At 52.3% G+C, this 23,921-nt stretch overlaps 1 protein-coding gene across 4 annotated transcripts in view; it reads left to right on the top strand.

Annotated features, from left to right (window-relative positions):
• The window catches only part of MYO18B (myosin XVIIIB), a 224,209-nt gene that overhangs the window by 89,197 nt on the left and 111,091 nt on the right, over positions 1-23,921 (top strand). For 3 of the 4 annotated variants that reach the window (XM_053669858.1, XM_053669857.1, XM_053669855.1), the window contains 6 exons: positions 3,857-3,985; positions 5,771-5,914; positions 7,011-7,100; positions 16,220-16,339; positions 16,643-16,751; positions 20,290-20,414. In XM_053669858.1, the coding sequence (XP_053525833.1) occupies positions 3,857-3,985; positions 5,771-5,914; positions 7,011-7,100; positions 16,220-16,339; positions 16,643-16,751; positions 20,290-20,414 (717 nt within the window). The remainder of the gene's footprint in view (positions 1-3,856; positions 3,986-5,770; positions 5,915-7,010; positions 7,101-16,219; positions 16,340-16,642; positions 16,752-20,289; positions 20,415-23,921) is intronic. The other variant, XM_053669856.1, reaches the window with a different exon arrangement.

The raw sequence follows: 23,921 nt of genomic DNA on the forward strand, positions 1-23,921 counted from the left end.
ACCCATCACACTTCCGCCCTTGGAGAGCTCATTGCCCTTTACACGGGTCATGGCCCCATTCACACCCCAGCCTCTCCACGGAGACGGTCCTGCTGGAGTGTGTGGTTGAAGCTGTTATCAGTCTGCCGTGGTCACGACAGGATTCTCCCTGCCGGGAGCTGGCAGCGACTTTGCAGCCGTTTCCAATCAAGGGAATAAACCTGCCAGGGACAGGCTCCCACCAGGAGCCAAGCGCGGTGCTAGGCAATGTCACGTATTATTTTCGTTTTTCCTTCACGCTCTGCTGTGAGATAATTGGTATGTCCCTTCTTTACAGATGAAAAAGCTGTGGCTCTCGGAAGCCAGCCCCTTTTCGAGGCCTGATAGGTAGTTAGGGGAGTAGGTACAGCTCCCATGAAGACCCGGGCGGGCCTGAATCCAGGGGCTTTCCAATATGTTGTGGGTTCTGTTGTCGATGAATGTGAAGAGCAGAGTCTTTGCACACAGGTCTTCGTGGTTGGACTCAGAGGAATGAGTCCTCAGCTCTAAGAGCGTCATCCTTCTAGGTGTGGTCCCCGGGCCAGGAGCATCTGGATCAACCTGGAGGCATAAACTATTAGGTGCCACCCAGGCCTGGCAACTCTGAAACTCTGGGCGTGGGAACCCACAGCGAGGTCGGAACAAGCCCTCGAGGGGGCTGCAGTGTACTCTCACGCTTGAGAGTCGCAGATCTAGAAAACCACTCAGTTATTTCATAAATGCCAAAATGGGTCCCCAGGGGCCAGCCGGCTCTGGCGAGCAAGGGCGAGAGCAGAGAAGTCCCTGGACACAGTTTCACAGCGGCGGGGGCAAGGGGTCTAGAAGCCAGCATCCCAGTAACGAGACGTTGTCACCAGGGAGTAGCACTTGGTATTCACTAAGAAACGGTCCAGAGCAAATCAAGGGCAGTGTATCCTCTGGCAGCCAGGCTATGCAATAGGCTGCGATCTTTGTGGGCAGATGCAACTCTCCTTCGTTACAGGATTTGGCATTTAATAGGAGGGAAGGCTCTGCAGTGGACAGAGCAGGCTGAGCTGGGCCGCACCCACGCCCCACCGCTTCCTAATGGTGTGAATCCCGCGTGAGTCTGCCTCTCCGAGCTTCGGTGGGATGGAGCTCTTGCTTCCTCCCTCCCGAGGAGCTGGCCCTGGGACCAGCAGCGCAGGGTCAGTCCGCAGGGACTGGCTGTCCTCGCTTGTCGAACGCATTTGCCAGTGGAGCAAGATGCTTATGCAATAGAACAACAGTCTACTGTTGAAAGGGTTAAAGGCCTTTAGAAAATTACTAAGATGAAAGGAGCTAATTCCTCTGCAGTACCAGACATGCCAGCTATCACCCTGTCAGATCTTTCAGCCTCAGCCTTCAGTATTTTTAGGGGAGAAACCGCTTACACGGAGGTGACACCCAGAGATTCCTTAAAGATGAGGACCTGACGTTCTGCGTGGGCCCAATAAGCAGCGGGACCAATGAAAACAAATAACTTAGACTTTTCTTGGTGACCTCCAGCCCCTGGTGCCTTACTGTGGCCTGTGCCAAGGGCCATGACATTTATGAAAGGCGTGGACTTCCACATGCAGTGGCCTTCTGGTTGGCAACAGGCCCTTAAAAGGGGAAAAAAAATCAAAATAAGACTCATGCCGAGGCGATGACTTATTTCTCTTCCCTGGACGGTTGTTTCCAATTATCTTTTTAATGAAAGCTTCATACCTAATCAATAGCGGTTTGGGCAGAATCCTGCCGCCTGTTGTAATATATGAACTGGTGCCGTCATCACTTGGAACATTGATTTTTTTTATAGCAGCTTTTAGGACTCACTAGCTTGTGAAATTAATACAGTCATTATTGAAGCAATCTGATAGGTAATGAGTCGATCGTGTCTTTGTTTCAATGAGGCTAATTGCCTTGGTGTCCCTGCCTGAGAGGAAGTGTTTGGTGAAGTGACAGAGGACTGTGAACTGGAGTGAGCACTGACTGGGTGTGCTAATTCTCACTTTCCCATCGAGAAAGGGTTTTTTGCGAGCTAGGTGGGGTGGTCACCATTACAGAAAACACGCTTAGGGGGGTGGAGGCTACAGGGAGACCCTTTGTTCCACCTGGACTCAAATCGCAAGTCAACCCCAAACCTCAGGGGCGTGTGTCCTAGTGGATGAGGAAATACAGCCTCACATAGACGTGCAGGACGAGTGCAGAAGATGAACTTGGGGTCTGGGGTTCAAGTTGCTCACTGGCTGTGTGAACTTGAACCAATGACGTGATCTCTCTGAGCCAATAGATCCCTCATAGGGTCTTTTTTTTTTTTGAGTGTTAAAATGAGACGTAGGAGAAAGAGCTTTGAAAAATATAAATGCCATGCAAATGCTAATTACATTCAGTGATAATTGTAGTCTTGTCTGGAGTCAGATAGAGGGAAATAAACCTGGTGTCGCCACCTGCTATGGAGGATCACGGCGGGGGGCAGCCTCTTTTAGCCTCAGTTTCTCATTATAAAGCTAGAGTGGGGGGTTCATAATAGCTGCCAGATAGGACTGTGCACGTGGAGTGCTCTGTGCTCACAGCACGCAGTCAGGGCACTGTAAGGGCTCCACGAGGTATTAACCAGTAACTGACAGTGTCACCCAGTACTTGGTGTCCCCACCGACTGAGATGGAGCTGCCGGTGCTTCCAGAGGCATTGGATGCTTCCAGGGTTCTAGGCCACCCGGGCAAAGAAATGGTGCTCCCGGGCTGTGATAAAAGTGAGCACCAGGGCATCTGCAGAGTCACTCCCCACCCCGTCTCAGGCTCAGAGCCCATTTCATCCCTTTCCTTCATCTCTGGGGGGGGTGGGACCAGCTTCAGCTGCCCCACTATGAGCTTCAGGTCCTCTTAGAACATCCCTTTGTGTAGCCTGTGGTCGATCCAAAAGCGGCCCTCCAGGGGACTGGGGAGGCATCGATCACACCGCAGCCGCAGAGGCCTTCATCCATCATTGATGAGGCAGGGCCTGGAAGTGGAGCTGTTTTCCGCCAGGTGCCCGAGCACCCCCTGTGTCTGGCACCGGCCTGACCCTGTCCTCTCCGACCAAGGGGGGCTGCCCTCACTTCCCTCACGTTCTCTGCTCCTTACAAGGCAGGGCCATGTATTTCTAGGGCACCACTTCTCTCGGCCAGTGGCATTTATTAAAAATGCTCATTCCACCCTGGCTGGCGTAGCTCAGTGAATTGAGAGTGGGCCTGCAAGTCAAAGGATCGCAGTTCGATTCCCAGTCAGGGCACATGCCTGGGTTGCAAGCCAGTTCCCAGCAGGGGACACATGAGAGGCAACCATACTTTGATATTTCTCTCCCTCTCTCCTTCCCTTCCCCTCTAAAGAGAAACAAATAAATAAAAATATTTTAAAAATGCTCATTCCCAGACCTGACACCAAGCCCGCTGATTCAACCTTTCCTGGGGTGAGGCCTGGGAATCTGCCTTCACCACACTGCCCTGGAGATTCTGGGACACAGCCAAGGGTAGGTGGGTCTGCCTCAGCAGTGGTTCCTCAAAGAAAGTCTGCTGGGAGCCCGGGGGATGGTGCCAAAATGCTGGTTCTGATTCAGTGGGTCCAGGGTGGGGCCCAAGAGTCTGCATTTTTAATGAGACCCTTGACTGTCATGAGGCTGCTGGTGTGAGGACCACACCCTGAGTATTTGGGGGCCAGAGGCAGGGAAAGAGGAGCTATCAGGAGGTGTGTTAGACCAGGGCACTGCTAACAGGTACTTCAGGTGGATGCAAGGGTCCAACTGGCAGCCATCTTTGTGAGGTCGGCTTCGGTCAGTCTGCTTCAGCAGGGACATCACCCGCTGCTCTCTCTCCTGCCAGGTTTTCCTGAAGGCGGGCGTGGTCTCCAGGCTCGAGAAGCAGCGAGAGAAGCTGGTGTCTCACAGCATCGTTCTGTTCCAGGCCGCCTGCAAGGGCTTTCTGTCACGCCAGGAGTTCAAGAAGCTGAAGGTACTGCGGCGCGGTGCCGTAGGACCCTGGTGGAGGCGTGGCATCCCGGACGGGCCCAGTCCTTGCCTGTCTGGGGGCTGCGACCCCGCACTTCTCACATTTGCTCTCATTCACGAGCCCCTGTGAGATATTGTTAATGTGTGGTTCTGGTCCAGTGGGGGGGGGGCGGTGCGCACAGGGGGCCGTGTGTCTCCCTTGATGGCACCTATGCTACGGGTCCGAGAATGCGCCCGAGAACGGTGGTGAGACTTTGACCTTCTGCCGGGTGTTTCCAGGGCACAGCATCCGATCCCCAACGTGCCGCCTGGAGCTCCTTATCCATGAGGTCGGCCGAGCCTGCGTGGGTCGGCCTGTGACTCCACCCCGTCCCATCTTTCACTGGTCAGCAGACAGGGCACAGGCAGAGCACGGCCTCCGAGGCCTTGGGGACCCAGAGGCCAGTTTAGAGTCCACAGCCCTGAGCCACCATCTTCAGAGGTCGCCGGAGACTGGGTTTCCTCTCTGTGGTCTGCATCGTAGGAGGAGGCAGCTTAGCTCTGGAGACAAACAAGACCTATGTTCAAATCCCACCTCCACCGCTTAGTCGCTGGGGAAAGGCGAAATGAGACTGTGTGCACTTAGTACAGTGTGTGGCACATAGTAGGGGCTCAGTAAATACTAGCTGCTACTAGTTTAGCATTGTGACTGTCAGTTACCCCCGCTACCATGGAGTCCCATTACTCGTGCCTCCAGCTTATGTGAATTGGCAAATTCAAGTACATGCACTAGGCAAAAGCAGAAAAAGGCAAGAACATTAATGATTTAAATATTGTGAGCAACCCCACTAGCTCACTGCACTGAAGTGGCTTATGCTTTGGGATGATTCGGGATAGAGGCTGATTAAATGCCTGGGCTCTATCTTCAGCTAGACTGCCAGGGTTCACATCCCGACTCTGCCACAGAGACGCTGTGTGACCCCGGACTCGGGACTTGACCTCTCTGTGTCTGTTTCCCCATGTGTAGAACGGAGATGATAATAGCACTGACCTTCAGAGGGTGGCAGCGAGGACTGAGCTGAAGTGTGCAAGGTGCTCAGCGTGGTGCCCCGCACGCAGGAAGGGCCACACCAGCTGGGCCTGTGTGGACCATTGGGGCGGCGGTGAGAGGGAGGGAGCTTCTGGCTTGCTGGTCAGCACGATTCCCTTTTCTGAAAAGAAGGAATGAAACTCTCAGCGGGGGGGGTCTCTGGGCCAGCCGCATCCCCAAACACTGAGGATTTGTCAGCAATGAAAACTCTCGGCCCTGCCCCAGACCTGCTGGACCTGACTCTCTGGGGGCAGGACCCCGAGCCTGTGTTTTGATGGACCCTCTGGGATGTTCTGATGTGCGCGCAGGGTTGAGAAGCTTGGGATTCGTGTCAAATGCACTTAAGACTCTGTCCATCCCCTGAAGATCAGCTGACAGCATAGTCACAGCTGGTTTCTAGTGGGCAGTCTCGGGGTTTTCAAGCATAATTTTTGCCTTGTGTGGCCACTTCTGTATCTAATCCGATGACAAGACATGACCCACTGTGTACTGTGTTCTACTCCTTGCCCTCGTATGATTACAAAGACTGAACAGTGGCCTGGTACCTGATGCCGGGAGCCCGAGTCCTCGAGAGGAAGCCTTTTAATGTTTATGTGTCTGGTCCCTTCCACCAGACAGGAACCCCTTTCCCCCGCCCCTGTGCCACCCTCCCCCCCTCGCCTTCCTTCACCTTCTCCAGGTCGGAACGGACCCCCAGTCTTCGGTCTCCTTTCCCTGCAGGTTCGTCAACTGGCCTCGCGATGCATCCAGAAGAACGTGGCCGTGTTCCTGGCGGTCAGGGACTGGCCGTGGTGGCAGCTCCTGTGTTCCCTCCGGCCCCTGCTGAGCGCCACCGTTGGGGACGAGCAGCTCCGCGCCAAGGAGGTTGGTGCACGTGCAGGCAGGGTGCTGAGGAGCGGTGCCCCCTCCCGACACCCCACCCCGGTGCTGTCTCCGGCCCAGCACCCAGGTCTGAAAATTCTGAAGCTGGGAGTGTTCTGCCCGAGAGCCCTGCCTGCCTGCCTGCCTGCCTCCAGGGATCCGCCTGCTCCCGGCCACACAGGGCACTGTCCCTCCCACGCCCGGCCCCTCTAGACTCTGGGTGCTGGTTAGATGCACCGTTACTCCCCGGCCAGGGAACGCCGACCACTCACCCCACGGAGACTCGCTGGTCCAGCCTTTGAGTCCATCAGTCCTTCGTCTCCTTACGTCTCAGAAAACACTCCCCCTACTGTCCTTTCCCCCCCTTTGCCCCCACCTTTGCTGGGCCACCATTTTGATTGATTTCTGGTTTATCCTTCCTGTTCTTTCTTTTGCAAAAAAGAGCAAACACACCCACACAGTTCCTTTCTTTCTTAGGGTACTATACATACTCCCCTGCAAGTTGAGTTTGTCACTTTAAAATACTTTTTGAAAATCATGCCATGTCTCTTTTTATTTTTAGATAAAGTGTCCCCGTTCTTTTTCACTGCCACATGCAGCTTTTTTGTGTGCTTTGCTCCACAGTGTGTGTACCTGCCTGGTGTGGGCGGTACAGTTAGCTCAGCGCTGAGTCACCCAAGGAAAAGTGATGTCCTGGAACAGGGAGAGCTGAGCACTGTCACACTCGGGCAGGCTCAGTGTCAGGTGTCATGGCATCAGTGGGCCCATCCCAAGGGTTTGCATTCAGCCCCTGGACTGGGTCGGGTGGGGCAGAATTGCATGAGCAGAGACGCTGCTATTCAGAAATGGGGAAAGGGAGGGAGGGAGGGAAGGAAGGTGAGGATGGGGAGGAGAGAGAGAGAGAGAGAGAGAGAACAGAAAGGAAGAAAGAAAAGAGGAGAGGGAGAAAGAGCTCCTGCAGGAACGGAGCCTGGGGCATCCCGCAGACGGCTGGCCGGGTCACCCACTCCATCCCCGGCCCCTCCTACGCCATTCTTAACACTGTTGCAACCTGTGCCTCTGGCCAACAATGTCTTCTGTTGTGGTGTTTTTTCTGTAGGAGGAGCTCACCATGCTGAGAAAGAAGCTGGAAAAATCGGAGAAGTCTCGGAATGAACTCCGACAGAACTCAGATCTGCTGGAGAGCAAGGTACCGCTTCCGGCCTGTGTGGGCTCCGTGCGGGGCAAGGTCTGCTGTGGGGGCCTCGGGGGCCCAGAACCACCTGGCACTGCTCAGGGTGCTCCAGGAGCCCCTCCGAGGAAGTGATGAGGTGCGTGCTGCCGTTGTCCCCACTTTGCAGAGGAGGAGACTGGGGCTCAGGGCTGGGATGTATCTTCCGAGGCTGCGCGACCGGCAAGTGCAGGCCTGAGATTCCCACTTGCACGATCTGCTCCAAAGGGGAGAGTTTCTTCAGCCACAAAAGCATTGGTCACAGGGACACAAGGATAAGTTTGACTCTTGTAAAGTAAGAAATAAGCTTCAGTTTATCAAACTAAAATGATGACACATTACATACGTGGAGATGAAATTTGCAACATGTGTCAACTGCAAAGAGTATCCAGAACATGGAAAGAGCTCCTTCATCTCATGGGAGAAAGGCAGCTCACTCCAACAGGGAAAAAAATGGGCAAAAAAAAAAAAAAATGGATTTGAAGAATTCAAATGTCCCGGAATTCACACGGCCAGTAAACTCACGAAGAGATGCTCAGCCCAACAAGCAATCGGGAAACACAAATTAGCACCGCCGTAGGTACCACTTCACACTTCAGATGGGCAGAGTCGGAAGTCCTGCGTAGCCAAAGTGTTGGCAAGGGTTCGTGGCAGCAGGAACCTGTAGCCGTGCTCCTGGGGGTGGGACTGGGTCTCACAGTAGATGGCCGAGTGTTACAATTCCCGCCTCCTCCTCCCCAGCTTCTCTCCCTTCCTTCTTTCCTGTTCTCTCCCCTCTTCCTCCTCCTTTTTAAACTTCATGCAAATAAGCGCACATGTCCTAAGACTGCCTCTCCGTGCATTTTGACAAAGTGAACACGCCCAAGCGGCCAGCGCCCAGAGTGAGGCACAGCTCCCTCCCCGCGTCCCCCCCCTGCCGTGCCCCATCTCAGCCACTGCCCCCAAGAGCAGCCAGCAAGGTGACTTCCAACACTATCGATTAGTTTTCTTCCGTGTTTGAACTTGACCTAACTGCAGTCAGAGGTGGGTACTCGTTTGTGTCTGGTTTCTGTCATCTGACATCCGTGTGCGTGAGACGTCTGCTTGCGTCGCCGTGGAGGGTGGTGAGTCGCTCATCCTCACGGCCGCACAGTGTCCCGTCGTGTGTGGAGTCCACAATGCATCCAGCAAACCCACGTCACCGGCTCCAGTGGGAGGAATTCTTCAACCGTTCTCCAAAGCATCAGTCTCAGGGGGCGATGATAAATTTGACTCACGGAAGGGACAGGTAAACTAAACGGACAATTTGGTGTTCCCAGTTGTGAGCGATTAGGAATAAGCCTGCTGGGAACATCTCCTGTGCGTGACTTCTGCCGCACTTGGCCTTCACTCCTGTTGGGGGCATACCCAGGGGCGCGTTCAGCTCTGACGGGCACTGCCAGGCTGTGGGCTGAAGTGTTTGTGTGAGCGCCTGCTCCCACGGCAACAGGTGACAGTTCCAGCTTGGTGTCTTCCCCGCACTCGGCCGGGTCTGTCTTTTTCACTGCGCCACACCGGGGGTGCGTGCGTGCGGCAGGGCCCCTCTGTGACTGTGGTTCGCAACTTCGTGGCTCTTCGCTTTGGCCAAGTGGTCTTTGGGGTCTTTTCTGTTGTCTTCCTGATTGATTTGCAGCAATTCTCTTTATATTGTGGAGATGAGTTTTGCTGTTGAATAGATGGAGTGCAGCTCTCTTTTTCCATTCGGTGGCTTGGCTTTTTGGATGCAAGCACTGGAAGCTGTTATTTTCCGAAGTCCCCGTCCCTTCAAAACTGCCCCAGGGTAAGGGAGAGGCCAGAGGGCATCAGAACTCCCAAGCCTGCAGTAGTTACGGTAGACGAACCTTTTTGTGGTTTTATTCTGTATTTTATCGATTCTCAGATGCACAGCATTTTCCACCTCTGTACATCTCTGGAACTGGGATGTATTGTAACGATCAGTGAAATCTTACTGCCCAGATTGGCCGCACTTTCCTTCCTGACCTTCGGTCACAGTGCACCTTTCAGTCAACGACGGCTCAGACTTGGTGACTGTAGTGTGTGGGGCCCACGTACAATTTTATACTTGAAGGAAGGGCTCTGACTCCCTTCCCTCCTCCCCGAAAGCTACTGTTGATTTATACTGGTTGCTTTGGCACTTGAAAGAACATCAGAATCTCTGTTCACCCTGTGGCTTCCCCAGGCCTGTCCTCCAGGATCCAGGAGGGAGTCCTCAGGGAGGGTTGGTCCTCCGCCGCTGCTTTAACCAGCCTGGAGGCACCCCGAGGTGGTGGTCCGGCTCCGTGACAGCAGCGGCTGTTGCACGTGCATGTGTGCCAGCAGCCCCCGGAGGACGGATTAGAACCTAGAGTGCTGCCCCCCGCTGAGACACCCCCGAATCAGTGGGCCCGGGCGGCCTGGTGCTTCTCTCGGCCCAGTGAGCTCTCAGGTGCCGCTGAACCTGAGGGCCCGGGATCACCCTGTGAGAAATGTCAGGCCAGGGAACAGACAAAAGGTATCTCCTTGCACGCGGTTCCACTTTCTTTGGGCGACTTTCTCTCAGCTGCTGGGGAGCAGTCACCCCCGAAGGACCGTGCACTGTGAAGGTGCCCCAGCCTCTCCGTTCATGGCCTCTGCACCCCACTCCCTTCTCAGTGGAAGGGGCGACAGTTGATAGAAACTTCGATGAGACTGCGTTGTGCCTCATCATTGGAAACTCTGTTTGACTAGGCTTATTAAAAAAAACAACATTATTCTGAAATGATTTAAGTGCTTCATTTGCAAAGGAGAAGAGGAGAAGATGAGGAGCCTTGGAGAAGCTGGCTATAAATATTCCCCAAGCGTATAAAAAATCTGCCTTCATGCGAAGTGGGGTGTTTTATTTTCACAAGAAGTACCTGTAAGGCTGCAGGGGTTCATGAGGATATATGAGAGAGGTGTGTTTTCTTCTCTCTTTGGAATACATTTTAGGCTTTTCTCAAGAACTTGTTTATGGCAAAAAGACAGGCCCACACACTCCAGTGTGTGACCTTGTTAGTCAGGGCAGTGTCCCTTTTGGGTAACGCACTGCCTGGCACATCTGCGGGGACACAGCAGGGACTGGAGGGTTAGGTGAGGAAGTTCATTTGCAGAGCACCGGAAGTATGGGCCCGATGGTCCTGAGTGTGGCTGGGAGCTTATTTCTAGGGAGGGGGGAAGTGCCAGGGGTCATGAGGTCAAGTGCTTACTGAGTCCGGATCCCATCCCAGGTCTCCTGACCCTTGTTCTATGCTCTGTCACTGCACCTCTGTGGGAACAGATGTGGCACTCCCTGGTCCCTGGAGAATAAGCCAGGCCAGTTTGCTCTGACCCAGCCTGTCAGGGGCTCTCGGGCCTTACCTGCTGGGACATGTGGGGCAGGGCGTGTTTGCAGCAGACAGGGCTGCCACGGCTCTGTGCCCTTGATGTGGCTGTGTGCACAGGTGCCCATGGTGGGGTTAGCTAAAGGCCCCACAGAGGACAGCATAGCTGCAGTGTTCTTTCTGTGTGCCTCAGTTTCCCATATGAAACTGGAGCCATAATCTCTTTTGTATGGGCCTTGCAACACAGATGAAAGAGCTGGGGACAGCGGGTGGGGACAGTGGGTGACCTGAGCTGGTCTGCCTGGTAGTAGAGAAGCAGAGGGTCGGTCAGGACGGCTGGCTCTGTACCCTTCATACTAGGGGATTGTGAGAAAACTCTTCAAGTCCCTGAGCATCTGTGTCATCAGGAAAATGGTGATGGTAATAGTCACAAATTCTTCTCCCTAGGACGGTGGTAAGGAGGTGCAGGTAATACAGTTACTACAGATTTCAAGCCTTCACACATCACCACTGTTATGGACTTGAATTCTTACCACCCTCTCCCCAGGGCAGACTTGAGTTCCGTGAAGATAATGATGCATCTTAGCTATTTCGTTACATTGCAAAGGACTCGGTGCAAACTGAATGAATGAATGAATGAATGAACGGAATAATGCTGAATGTAGTAAAGCAACATGTAATGAGAAACGTGTCTGCGCCAGGTGCTATGGTAAATCCTTTGCCCACACAATCTACTTTCACCCTCAAATCAAACTGAGGAAAGCGCCAGCACCCCATGTTAGATGAGGGACGCGGAGCTCAGAGAGGTAAACAGGTTTGCCCAGTGGCACCTGGCTGTTGAGCTGCAGAGCTGGGATTGGAACCCACATCTGGGTGGCTCCAAACAGGCTGAGCTAGAGGAGGAACATCTACCCAGACTGGCAGGGGAGTCTGGGAAGGCTTCTTGGAGGAGGAGTCTTCCAGGAAGAGTGGGAGCTAGCCTGCTGACGAGGTGGGGAGCCATTCACGGCACGGTCAGGGACGGAGCGTGGGGACGTGCCTGGCTCCTGCTGTCCTGCTGGTTGGAGGGTCTCGTGTGTGGGGTGTGGTGATGGGTGCGGGTTGGACCACGAGGCTGGGCCAGCCCACGGGGCAATGAGCGCCATATTAAAGGTTCAGGTGCCATCCTGAGGGGGAGGGGCGGGCCGGAGGACACTTTCAAGATGGGATGTGTGGGTGACGGCATCCAGGGAGCTACTTCCTCTTGGAGGGTGAGGCTAGCGGACCTGGAAGGCCGTTTTGAAGCTCATGAAAGCCCATAACTGCCCCTTCCATCCCAAGGCCGGTAGGTATTGTGTCATCTCCGTGTGTCCCTCTTGGAGGCATGGCCCTTCTCTCGGTGCTTTTATGCAAGTGTCCCCATTGCCAGCAAAATGCCAGAGGCTGTGGAGCGCTCTCTTTAACTCTCCCTCGTGTATGTTTATTATCTCATTCAGGACGCATTCTCTGAGTCCCTGCGGGGCAGTCTGAAGGTGCCACCGTCAGGAGCTAGGCTGCCTCGACGCGTAGCCAGCCCCGCCACTGGCTGGCGGGGGGTTCTTGGGTGAGAGTCTGCGCCCTGGCGCCTCAGCTCCCTCACCTGCAGCCCGGAGATGGAGGCGCCACTGTGAGGGTGCTGTGGGGTAGCCTGTGCTGGGCATGGGTTAGTGCCAACTGCGCTGCTGGCTGTTATCAAGGTCACTATTACTGTCACTTAGTAGCAGTGATGAGACGACTGGGAAGGGCAGTGCCCGAACTGGCCCCCAGCATCTCTGGGAGAGCCCCAGAGCTGGCCACGGAGCTCGAGATCTGTTGCAAGTCTCCCCTAATGGCTGAGGCAGCTTTGGGGGCAGGCGCTGCCAGACTGGGGTCTGCAGGCGCAGCTCACTGTCCTTGACAAACCCCACACCAGCCAGGGGCTCTGCCGTCAGGTCGGCCCTTCCCAACGGATTCGTTTTCTCTTCTCTCTCTCTTTTTTCTGATTCTTTTTATCATTTTCTCCTTTAGTTTCTCAGGTTAATGAGGGTGGGGCTTCCCTTCCGTGGTGGGTCCACACAGGTTCCCTTTGGCCGTGGCCCCGTAGGGACCCCTATACGGGTCCAGATCTTGTCCTTGACCTGTACCCTGCTTGCTGTGGAACTCGACCTCCCCAAGCCACTGCTCCAGGAGGATCACGACACCTGCCCTGCTGACCCCCAGGGGCCAGGAGGTCAGAGGCCAGGGGACGGGGGACAGTGCTATAATAGTGACCCAGGACCTGGGACTCCCTGCGACTGATCAACTATGCTTTCTGCAAATCATTCCCCACTCAATGCCTCTGTTCTCCATCCTGTGGAACGGGTATAACAAAGTCGCCCTCCTTGTAACCCAGGGTCTAAAGAAGACGGCATGTATGTCCCCAGCATTGGATGAGTGCAAGCCGTTTCTCATACAAGCCTTAGTGACGGGCAGGTCCTGTTAGTTCATTGGACAGTGGAGGAGGAGGGCGAGAGGGGCCGTGTGCTCTCCGTAGGAACGGTGAGTGGGGGAGCTTTGAGAGTCCTAGAGTGGAAGAGCAGGGCGGGGCGTGCCAAGCTGCGGGTGCCCCACATGTGGTTTTCTTATCTCCCCAACTCAGTGGTGGGGTCCTTGAGGACCAGGGTCCGGCACACAGTAGGTGCTCACATGACGAATGTCTAGTGGCAGTGACAGGTCTAGATCACATGTACTCGGTGTAACGTCCGCCTCTTCCTCCAAACTGCAGAAGGCACCGCGCATAGAATGTCTGATCTGTTCAAAATCCACAGCAAATTCATTCGTTCCTGTCCTTGGTTTCTGGCAGACCCCGGAGTCATGGTCGCTAAGTAGAAAGGGGGTCTCGGTGATACGGCCAAGTGGTGTATCCAGGGGGCATCTGGGGATAACCTGTGTGGATAACCTGTGGTTAATCAGTCCTGGAGGAGCCTGACGGGGCCCTGCAGAGTTTGTGAGCCAGGCTCTTCCATTTTGCACTTGCCCGGCAGCTCTGGGTGCGGAGCCCATCCCTCAGCTCTGTGGACCGAGCTCTTGGGCCCTGTGATGTGTGGAGAGAGAGGGTCTGTGGGAAGGTCAGGGGCAAGTTGCTCCTGTGAAAAGCGCCTGTCATTTCCCCCAGTTTGCAAAGGCTAATTGTCCTTTGGGCTCCTGACTTGGGTTCTGTGGAACGCAAAGTTAATGCACTAAAGTAATTTTGTGCTCCCTTTGCCCAGGCTGATTAGTGCAAATTAAATTTCACACTAATTGGCTGAGGTGGAGAGAACATCATCCTGATGTTTGAGATGGATGCCAGCACCGGGAGAGGGGCGTGGCTGAGGAGCATGGCCTGGAGTGTTCCTGGGCCACACTGGCTCATGTTCGCTGCCCGTTGCTAACGGTCACTTGTCTGGCTCCGGTGCATCTGTGTGCCATAACCAAATCTAACCCATTCAAGCCCAGGGTGAGGCCAGGATTAGGAGGAGATCCTACCAGTTTAAATGGCAGTAACTCTGGTTGTACCAAGAATCACCCTGGAGTATGCTGAAAATCCGACCCCCAGGTCCCTCTTCAGGGATTAGAGTTCTGGGGGTGTAAGAATCCTGAAATCTGCATTTTAACGAGTGTCTCTGGTCACTGCCGTGCAAGCATCTCCCCAGAACATGGGGTAAGGGATGGCAGAAGGACACCCCGTCCCAGAGCTGGCTGGGAGCACCCTGGACGAGCCTCTCCTTCATTAACTGCTGGCCGTTACCTGGATCTGGCTTCAACTTCTGGCTCAGCCACTTACATGCTGTGTGCCTTCAAAACACTCCCCTTGAGTCTGTTTCTCTTGAAATCTGCATTTCAGTCTGCGCAGTCACTGGTGGGTCAGCAAGATGGGGAGCAGATGAGCCGGAAGAGGAAAAATGGAGGGCTGCGTAGAAGGTGCAGAGCAGCCCCCGGCTTTGCAGCGCAATTGCTGTTTTTGGAGATGTTTACTGTTTCTTGTTTTTCTGATTACAAAGGGGTTTTAAAAAGTCGACAGTACAGAACTAATATGTCACCAGGAAATTGGAGATCCCCGTGAGCGCGCCCTCTGGGGGTGGGGATGGGGCTGGGAGTGGGGGCAGTCCCTAGGACCCTTTTGGGGGTGCCTTTTTCTTGCACGTAAAAATGGAACAGACCAAAACTCTGTGCTGCAGCTTGGCTGTTTTTCCTCTTGACAGTATATCTTGGCGATTCGGTCATGTCAGAACAGAGAGACTGCATCCTCCTTCCTCACGGGGCAGCTGGATGGTTTTGGGGGCGATGGTGCTGGGGACTATAGCTTGGCAGGGCAGCTGGGTTCCACCCTGTGTCTGGGTCACAGCATTGCCCAGTCGCCTCTCAGTGTGACCCTGAGGGTCTGACAGGAGAGCGAGGTGTTTTGATGTCTTCACGCACTGCATTTTTCAGTGTAGTATCAGAATGACAGGCATCACTCTATTCAATGCATCTCATACTGCAAGTGTGCAAAGCCCCCAAGAGGAAGAGACTTGTCCAAAGTCACACAGTATATTAGTTGCTGTGTTTGGACTTGAACCCTGTCCCTGGCTTCTATTTTTTTTTTTTCCTTCCTTGCCTATTGACTTTATTCCCTGCCTGTACAAGGCCGTTCCTGAGCTTCTTGGCCATAAACAGTCCACACGCACGTTTCTCTCCTCACTGTCTTTGGCCCAACCTTGAACCTGGAAGGCTGCGTGTTGGAACAGTGACACCACGGAAGCCCTGACCCACCTGGCATCTGTACTCGATCAGTTAATTGGAAAGAAAAATCAGCACAAGGGAATTTTTGAAAAAACAAACACTTTTATTTTGAACGTCAAACACGTCCACCTTTGACTCACAGAGGTAGGACCACAGCCTTCAGAGGATGAACCTCGGGGTCAAGGTCTTCCCTCCTTAAACCGAGCCTTCTGATACTCGACCGCATGCTTTCCCGCTTTGATTTCTTCAAAGTGGACAAATGGCAAAGTAATTGGAATGCAGAAACCCCATTTTTCAACAGCAACTCACCTTTTAAAAAAAGAAGAAAAAGGAAACAACCTTCCAAGACACGTAACCTAGTTTTCATGGAACATCTTTGTCCAGTCTTATTTTATAGGCTTATGCAATAGCTAATCGAATAGGTAGTTATGACAAAAATGCAACAGGCATCTGCGAGTGGGAACACACAGAACTGACGTGCAGTGCGAATGGCTGTCACCTGTGGCCACCGAGAGGGCTGCTAGCCAGGAGCTTCCCATTTCCTGCGTGGTGCACGTAAGGGCGTCTCACTGAGGGAGCCTGTCGGTTGGTCGGGTGAGATGGCCCCCGGGAGGATGGGGGGCCATTCTTCTGGGGGCCATCTCTATGAGCATAACTGATTTTTGATTGAACATGTACTCTGTGCCAGATACGAAGTTAAGCTTCATGGAGATCATCTCACTTAGTTCTCAAAGCCAATCCATAAGTTAATGCCTGTCTCCAAAGCTGAAACAAGGAAGAATCAGCCCCTGCGTGGCTCAAAGTCTCACAGCTCATGAGAGTCGGGCTAAGATTCTGAGCACTCCAAGAGCAAGAAATGTCCGATGCTCGTGTTCTTAACCACATCATTCCACAGAACGGTTGCCTTGCCCTGAGAGCTTGTGCTTCATCTGGTGGGGGGTAGGGGGTGGCCCTGTGGAGTGTGTGAGGGGGCAGATGTGTTGGTGGCCCCTCTGGGTGACACTGCTTTCACCCTCTTCGTCCCAGATTGCTGACTTGACCACAGAGCTTGCTGATGAGCGCTTCAAAGGGGACGTGGCCTGCCAGGTGCTGGAGAGGGAGCGGGCCGAGCGGCTGCAGGCCTTCCGGGAGGTGCAGGAGCTAAAGGTGACTGGTCCAGCATGCCAGGGGGTGGGGGTGTGGGCAAGCAGGCTGCGCCCTGTGCTCGCATCTGGGATCAGAAAGCCTCAGTAAGGTGCACACCCATGCTCAAGGTCCTGGGGACATTTGGGTCTTACTGACGTTTGGTCTTTGAGGTGCCCTGGCTGAGGCAGGTGCAGAGGGTGGGTGGTCCCTGGCTGTGGAGGTGCTGTGGTGAGGGCTGTGCAGGGAACGGCCAGTCCGGGGTGGGAGGTGCCACAATGAGGTGGCCAGCTGCAGTCGGTCTGACACCTTGAACTTCTCTTCCAGAGCAAGTACGAGCAAGTCCAGAAGAAGTTGGGAGAAGTAGAGAAACAGTTGGAAGAAGCCCAGCAGAAAATTCAGTTGAATGACTTGGAAAGGAGTCACACTGGAGGAGGTGAGCAAATCGGAGCCCTTGGGATTAGAGGCTGGTGGCAAGAGCTGTTCTTTTCTTTCTTTCGCTCCTATTCATCCACCCGCCCATTCACACTAAGGACTGACTCTGCACCAGACGCTGCGTTAGGGGCCGAGACTTCAGCAGAGCAAACAGACGCAGACCCTGCCCCCTGGAGCTCACCATTTAGTGGAACAGGCCGGCATTCGGCACATAAGCCAACAGTATCCCAAGTAATAAACTAGCAATGTGACAGGTGCAAAGAATGGTAAAAAGTAGTAGCACTATGGCAAGGTACCTTCATATATAAATACAGGTGTTAATATGTAAGTATATGTGTTTATATTTATATATAAATACATGTACATATATGTGTATATAAATATATATTATTATATAAAACATATGTATAGAAATACATATTATATTTCTAGAATATGAATATATTACATTCCCCATAGAAATATAATATATATTTATGTGATATATACATTATATATTATAACATATTATATATTAATATAATACTTTACTATTATATATTATTGTGGTTATATGTAATATGTAGTATAGATTTACATATTAATATATGTTAATATATTTTAATGTAAACATATAAAAATTTTAATGTAAATTTTGAGGAAGGCAGCTCAGTGGTTTAAAGTGAAATCTGTGAAACTGCATGTCTGGATCTGAATCTGGATTCCATCTCTTATTAGCTGAGTGGCTTTGGGCACAGAAATTGTGTTTTTTCCCCCAAGTGAGCGTGGTCACAGATGGCGCACAGAGAGTGTTTTAGCCTCATGTGTTGTGTAGAGCGTGGGCAGCTGTTCGCTCCTTATCATTACTGCTGTCAGTGCTGAAAGCAGGGTCACCACCCATGTGTGTAACCTCTGGGGCAGAAACCACTGCCACCCTCATTTGAAAGCGGTGTCAGGGCTTCGGCAGCTGCTGGACGACTGGAGAGGAGGGGAGAGGACCCTGCACCGCCCGGGATGGGCGTGCTCAGCGGAGCCAGGGGCTCCTGGTGGTGCCCGTCTTGCACCATGCCTGGGGACTCTGTGCCATGGTTGGACGGGCCCGGCGACCTCTCTGTCAACTCCTCTGATCGGGCTGAATGAGTTAGCTGAGAAGGCTGCCCAGAGTGTCTGCCAGCTTTTATAAAACATTGACATCATTCCTGCAGTGCCCCCAGAGAACTGCTGCCCTAGAAATGTCGGGGACACTCAGGGGAACGGAGGTCTGGAGGCGGCGGAGGAGAAGCAAAGCGCGTTTGCCTTCTACTCCCTTCTCGTTCTCCTCTCATCCCGGCTACCCCCCAGGCCAGCGCTCACCAGGGAGGTTGAGACTGTCTGATTTGGGACACCCAACAGCCCGGGGCACATACTAGGAGTAGGAAAGACATTTGCAGTGAGGGACAGCACAATTTTCCGGGAGAGCGCTGGCTGCAGTCCCGTCCCCACTGTGACTCACATCTGAACGGCTCTCCCAGTTCATTTTTCTGTGGAAAGATGCAGGAGTCGGACGAGAGGTGAGACGTGCTTCGCTCACGAGCACATTAGTCATGGTGTTATATGGGCTTTCAGCTGCGGGTACTCATTTCCAGGAAACCAGCCCACAAATATTTTGTTTTTCATTATGCAAGTAATACATACTCATTATAGAAAATTTCTAAAATATGGGAAAGTTGGAAGAAGCCATAAAACACTTTAATCACACCACAGCAATTGCCACCACAACCTCCACCATGGATCAAGCCGGAGCATAAATTATTAAAAGTATCTGTGTTCTTCTCCAAGTGTGGCGACATATTAAAGAGAACCTTTCGTGGTATGCATCCAGCTGGGCTCTTTGCGGGCTTATAGAAGAATTTTCATTGGGCCCTGCTTTCAAGAAATGTGCAAAATAAGTGAAGAGGTAGAAAAATCCAGGAAAAAATGTAACTAAATGCGACTGGGTAGCAAAGGGCTGAATGATACGCACTGATTAAGAGTGGCTCCCATGGGGAGGGCGGTTGGAGGTGAAGATCAGCCTTGGGGAATGGAGAGTAGCTCCTCGCCTGCCGGGTTCCCCAGTCACGTCGCTCGCTCCGCAGCGCGTCACAGCACAGGCACGTGGTTCAGCGGCCCAAAGGCTGCCTGCGTCCTCTTTCCTTTGCACGCTCTGCTGTTTGCCACGTGCAGGGAGTTCCCTAGGGGAGAGAGAGGGTTTTTTCCCCACCATGATATTATTTATCTTGGTGAAAACTTGGACAAGCTTACTCCTTACAATTATGTTGTTCTTCTGTCTGGGTTAGTTATGTGGGAATCTCTATTGGGATCAGCTCCTTGAAGGCCTCAGTCCTACCATTCACTCATCGTCAGTCTGTCCACCTACCCACCACTTGCCCATCTGTCTACTCTATCATCCATTTATCATCCAGGCATCCACCCACCCATCCACCCACCCACCCATCCACCCACTCATCCATCCCCCTAGCAAATGAAAGCTATGGAGCATTTATGACAAGCCAGGCATTGTAGTAAGAGCTGGAGACCCAACGATGAACAGAAATATGTTTACTGCCCTTATGAGCTTGAGCCCTCTTCTAGCTTTCCTCCAGCCTCCCGTTAGAGAGCCCTCATCATGTTGGCTCTCAACATGTTCATTTCCACCACTGGATTCTCCTGGAAGCCGTGGTACTTTCCTGTTCGTTATCCCCGGTCCCTGGTGTGGAGCGGTGTGCTCAATAAGTGTTCGAAGGGGATGGAAGGTAGATGAAAGGAATTATAGTAAGTGGACGGATGGATGAAGACTGGGTCATCTCTGTTTTAAGATTTCCACTTGTAGAATGTTTTCCAAAACTCCATTATTTTACAGGACATTACTTCATTATTTACATGGTCAAAAGAAAAATCGTAATTTGGTCTAGCCTATCCTATTCAGCCAAAAAGCTTTCGTCAACCAGCGAATGATTTTTTCAGATTTTGATCAAATCAAAGTGTTGTTCTGTTATCTCACGGAGACGTCTTGTGATCAGTGTCCCTGCTGCCCTTCATTCAGTGGATACTTTCCTACTCGCTGATTTGCTAATTCAGCCAATGTTCACTCACTGTACGCTCTGTCATCCAACACAATTGGCCAGAGGGACGGTACCAGTTGGTGAGCTTGTATCCAGGCGGGGAAACTTCTGTGTGGGGAAACTTCTAGAGGGTATTGGGAATCCACAAATGACTAAAACTTCTCCCCAGCCCTCAGATTTTTTTAAAAAGAAAGTTATGTGTCCACTTCTAGAGAAATCACATAGTATAGAACAACTGAGCTAAGAATAGTAAGCCTTCGGTTACTTGAGACAACTAGGGGTGGTCAGGACAGGCTGCCTGGGGGAAGCGGCTTGTTTCTTTTTTTGAAGTTTGGACCTCAGCAAGATTTCCTAACCCGAGGTCCAGGGTCAATTCTCGGGAACTGTGTTAATGTCATGAAATTGCATACAAATGGCTAAGAAGAGAGCCGCCCTCATTCACCCAGCCTTCCCTCCTGGTTCCCCAACTTTGTTAAACAGCGGACGAGTGGCAGGTGCGCTTCGACTGTGCGCAGATGGAGAACGAGTTTCTGAGAAAGCGGCTGCAGCAGTTCGAGGAGAGGCTGGACTCGGAGCTGGCGTCCAGGAGGGAGCTGGAGCAGCAGGTAAGTGGCAGTAGACAGGCTGCTTCGCCAAGGGGTCAGAGAGCGTGTGCCGGTTCTTAACCCCGCCTCTACCCCACTCAAGGTGGGCAGGGAGAAGGAACGCACTGACCACCTCACGTGTTCCCACCTCCACTGTTGTCACAAGCACTGGTCACTTGGGGTATGGAAAATACTTCCTCTCTCGGTGGGCATTCTGCACTGGGAAAGAATTCTCTGTTGGAACGAACGTGAACATGCACTCAGGAGGTCTGAGTTCCAGTTCCATTTCTGCTCTGACCTTGTGGATGGCACTTCACACTTTGAGCCTCTGACTTCTCTTCAATAAAATGATCGTAGGATTCTGTTACAACACTCAGCTGTTGGTCATGGCCATTGCCTCTGCTCTAACCTGCCCCCAGCATCTCTCATCTGGACCAGCACGGCAGCCTCTCCCCGCGACCACCCACCACGCTGCCGCCAAAGGCTCCTTCCTAGACTCTCCCAGACTGTTCTGCTCTCCCGAGTCATGCTGACTCTCAGGGTGGGCTGGCTCCCTGTGCCTTTGGACCGTGAGCACCTCTTCCCCAGGTCCCTCTGCACCCGCCAGGGGGCTGCTGTGCATCTTTCCTTCTCTGCCTTCCAACTCTTGTGGAAGATGTCTGTGTGCATGTTTAGCTGTTTCTTTTTATTGTGAGTTGATCTCGTTTTTATTTTTTCCACTTTCCATTGAGGAGAGGGGCATCTTGCTCACGGGGCTGTGGGTGTATTCCTTTAGAAGCAGCCCTTCTGCGCTCGCCTCTGCAGCGGCCCCTGAGATGATGGGAAATGCTCGGTTCGGGAAGTCTGCGACCTGTGCCGGGTGCCCCCTGGGGCCCCCTGGGGCTCCCGACCCACGTGAGGCCCAGACCTGGGGTTTTGATGTTCTCCCCCACCTGAGCCAGAGTGGCAGTGAGCTTTCTCACCTCCTCGCAGGCCAGAGGGCGGAAATTTCAGTGTCCCTTCTCACTGACGTGCAGCTCTCGGAGGGCCCTCACTTAATCCGAGGTCCTTTGTTCCCACTCCCCAGCGGGCCTCAGGCTTCCAGCACAGCCTCTGTCCTTAGGGATATTTCTGCATCTGTCAGCTGCTCCTTTCTGCCACCCAGCTGTCATAATGTCAGCGTGTACCGTTGTGGCTCCAGTCACTTGTCTTCCACATTTGTGATATTCTGCCATTTCCCCTTTGTTCCTGAAAGTGCAGCTTGTCCTCACAAATCTAATGTAGTCTTACATAGCGTTTCTTGAGGGATATGATGATAGGTTAGCCTCTTTGCCTATCTCCACCACCCCCAGTGTGCCTTCTCACCAGTCTACAGTGTAACCGGGGCTGTGTGGGTCAGTCAGCTCTTGGACATAAACACGCAAGCAGGCAAACACACCCCCTGACTGACAGCATTTGCCAGTTGCCAGTTTCTGTGGTGTAACTTTTCCCACCATGACCAGTTTTAAGCTACTATTGCATTGTCACTGAATGTAGGACTGGGAGGTGATGTTCAGAAGCAGCTCTTGTGTGGTGGTCTCAGCCAGTTTCAGCCTGGTACTGAGTACAGCTGCGCCTGTTGTTGGCAGTTCCCAGCACACCTGAGAGGAAGGTGCAGAGATTTCCCGTGTACCCCTTGCCCCCACTCAGCATCCCCACCGGGGCGGTACCTTTGCTATACCAGTGAACCTGCAGGACACGTCACTACCACCTGAGGACCATGCATTGGACTCCACTCTTGGTGTTTACGCTTCATGGGTGTGGACAAATGTCTGATGACATGTGTCCTCCATGAGTTGCGTACAGAGCGGTCTCACTGCCCTGGAATTTCCCCAGGCTTCACCATTCGTATCTCTCCCTTAGCCCCTGGCCACCACTGATCTTTTCACTGTCTCCATGGTGTGCCTTTGGAGGCAAACTATGTCACACCATTGGAATCAGGTAGTAGGCAGCCTTTTTAGACGGGCTTCTTTCACTTAGTATTGTAACGTGCATTCGAGGTTCCTCCGTGTCTTTTCATGGTTTGATAGCTCATTTGTTTTTAGTGCTGAATAATACGCCATTGTTTGGACGTACCGCAGTTTATTTACCCATTAACCAACTGAGGGGCGTCTTGGTAGTTTCCACATTTCAGCAAGTCTGTAAAAGTTGCGGTACACATCCGTGTGCCAGTTTTTGTGTGGGCATGGTTTCGTGCTCCTTCGGGTACATTACAGGGACCGTGATGGCTGGATTACATAGTGAGAGCGTGTTTTGTGTTGTAAGAAACCACCAAACCATCTTCCAAAGCGGCTGTGCTGTTTTGCAGTCCCACCGGCAGTGAACGAATGAGAGTTCCTGTTGCTCCACATCCTCGTCGGCACTTGTTGTTGTCGGCATCTGGATTTTGGCCAGTCTGATGTGTGTGTAGTGCGATCTTGTTGCTTTATTTCCATTACCCTGGTGATCTGTGACGTGGCACATCATTTCAAATTTTCCATCTATCTTTGGTGAGGTGTCTGTGAAGGTCTTTACCCCTATTTTTTTCCGTATTAAACTTTGTTTTAATGAGTTGTTGCCCCAATTTCTAATGAAGTTTTTGTTTTATTGTAGAGTTTTAAGAGTTCTTTATATGTTTGGGGCCACAGTCCTCTGTCACATATGTCTTTTGGCAAATATTTTCTTGCAGTCTTTCTTGTCTTTTTATTTTCTTGATAGTCTTTTAGTCTCTTGCAGAGCAGGGATATTTCATTTTAACAAATTTTAGATTTTATTTATTTATTTTTAGAAGTGGGAAGGAGGGAGAAAGAGCTGGAAAGAAACATTGATGTGTGAGAGGTACATTGACCAGTTGCCTCTCACATGCCCCCAACCAGAGAACCTGGCCTGCAACCCAGGCATGTGCCCTGACCAGGAATTGAACCGGTGACCCTTTGGTTCACAGGCTGGCACTTGATCCACTGAGCCACACCAGCCAGGGCTATTTTAACGAATTCTAGCTTATCAGTTCTTTCATGGATCATGCCTTTGGTGTTACATCCAAAAAGTCATCGTCCAACCCAATGTCATCTAGGTTTTCTTTTATGTTACCTTCTCGAAGGTCTGTAGTTTCTGCATTTGACATTTAGACCTACAGTCCTTTGTGGTTGGTATTTGCGAAGGTGTGAGGTCTGTGTGGAGGTTCCTTTCTCTGCACGCGGATGTCCAGCTGTCCCGGCTCTGGCTGTTCGCCGGAGGGCTGTCTTCGCCATTGTCTCACCTTGGCTCCCTTGTAAAGACCAGTCGACTGTATTCAGCGGGTCTGCTCCTGGGCTCCCTCATCTGTTCCACTGCGCTGCCTTTTTTTTCTCCTTCAGAAAATACCTTCTTCTTTCTCACTTTCCAACCTTTGTGTATGCTTTTTCCTCTTTCAAGAACAATTTTTCTCTCCTCTACCTCGATATCCCCAACTGTTCTTAAGATCTCAGCTTAGATGTCATTCCCTCAAGAACGTCTTCCCTGGTGCAGATTGGGTTGGATTCCCCCTGAATC

The sequence above is a fragment of the Artibeus jamaicensis genome, unplaced genomic scaffold (assembly GCF_021234435.1).
Source record: "Artibeus jamaicensis isolate MK-2021 breed Jamaican fruit bat unplaced genomic scaffold, CSHL_Jam_final contig_525, whole genome shotgun sequence".
Lineage (NCBI taxonomy): Eukaryota > Metazoa > Chordata > Mammalia > Chiroptera > Phyllostomidae > Artibeus > Artibeus jamaicensis.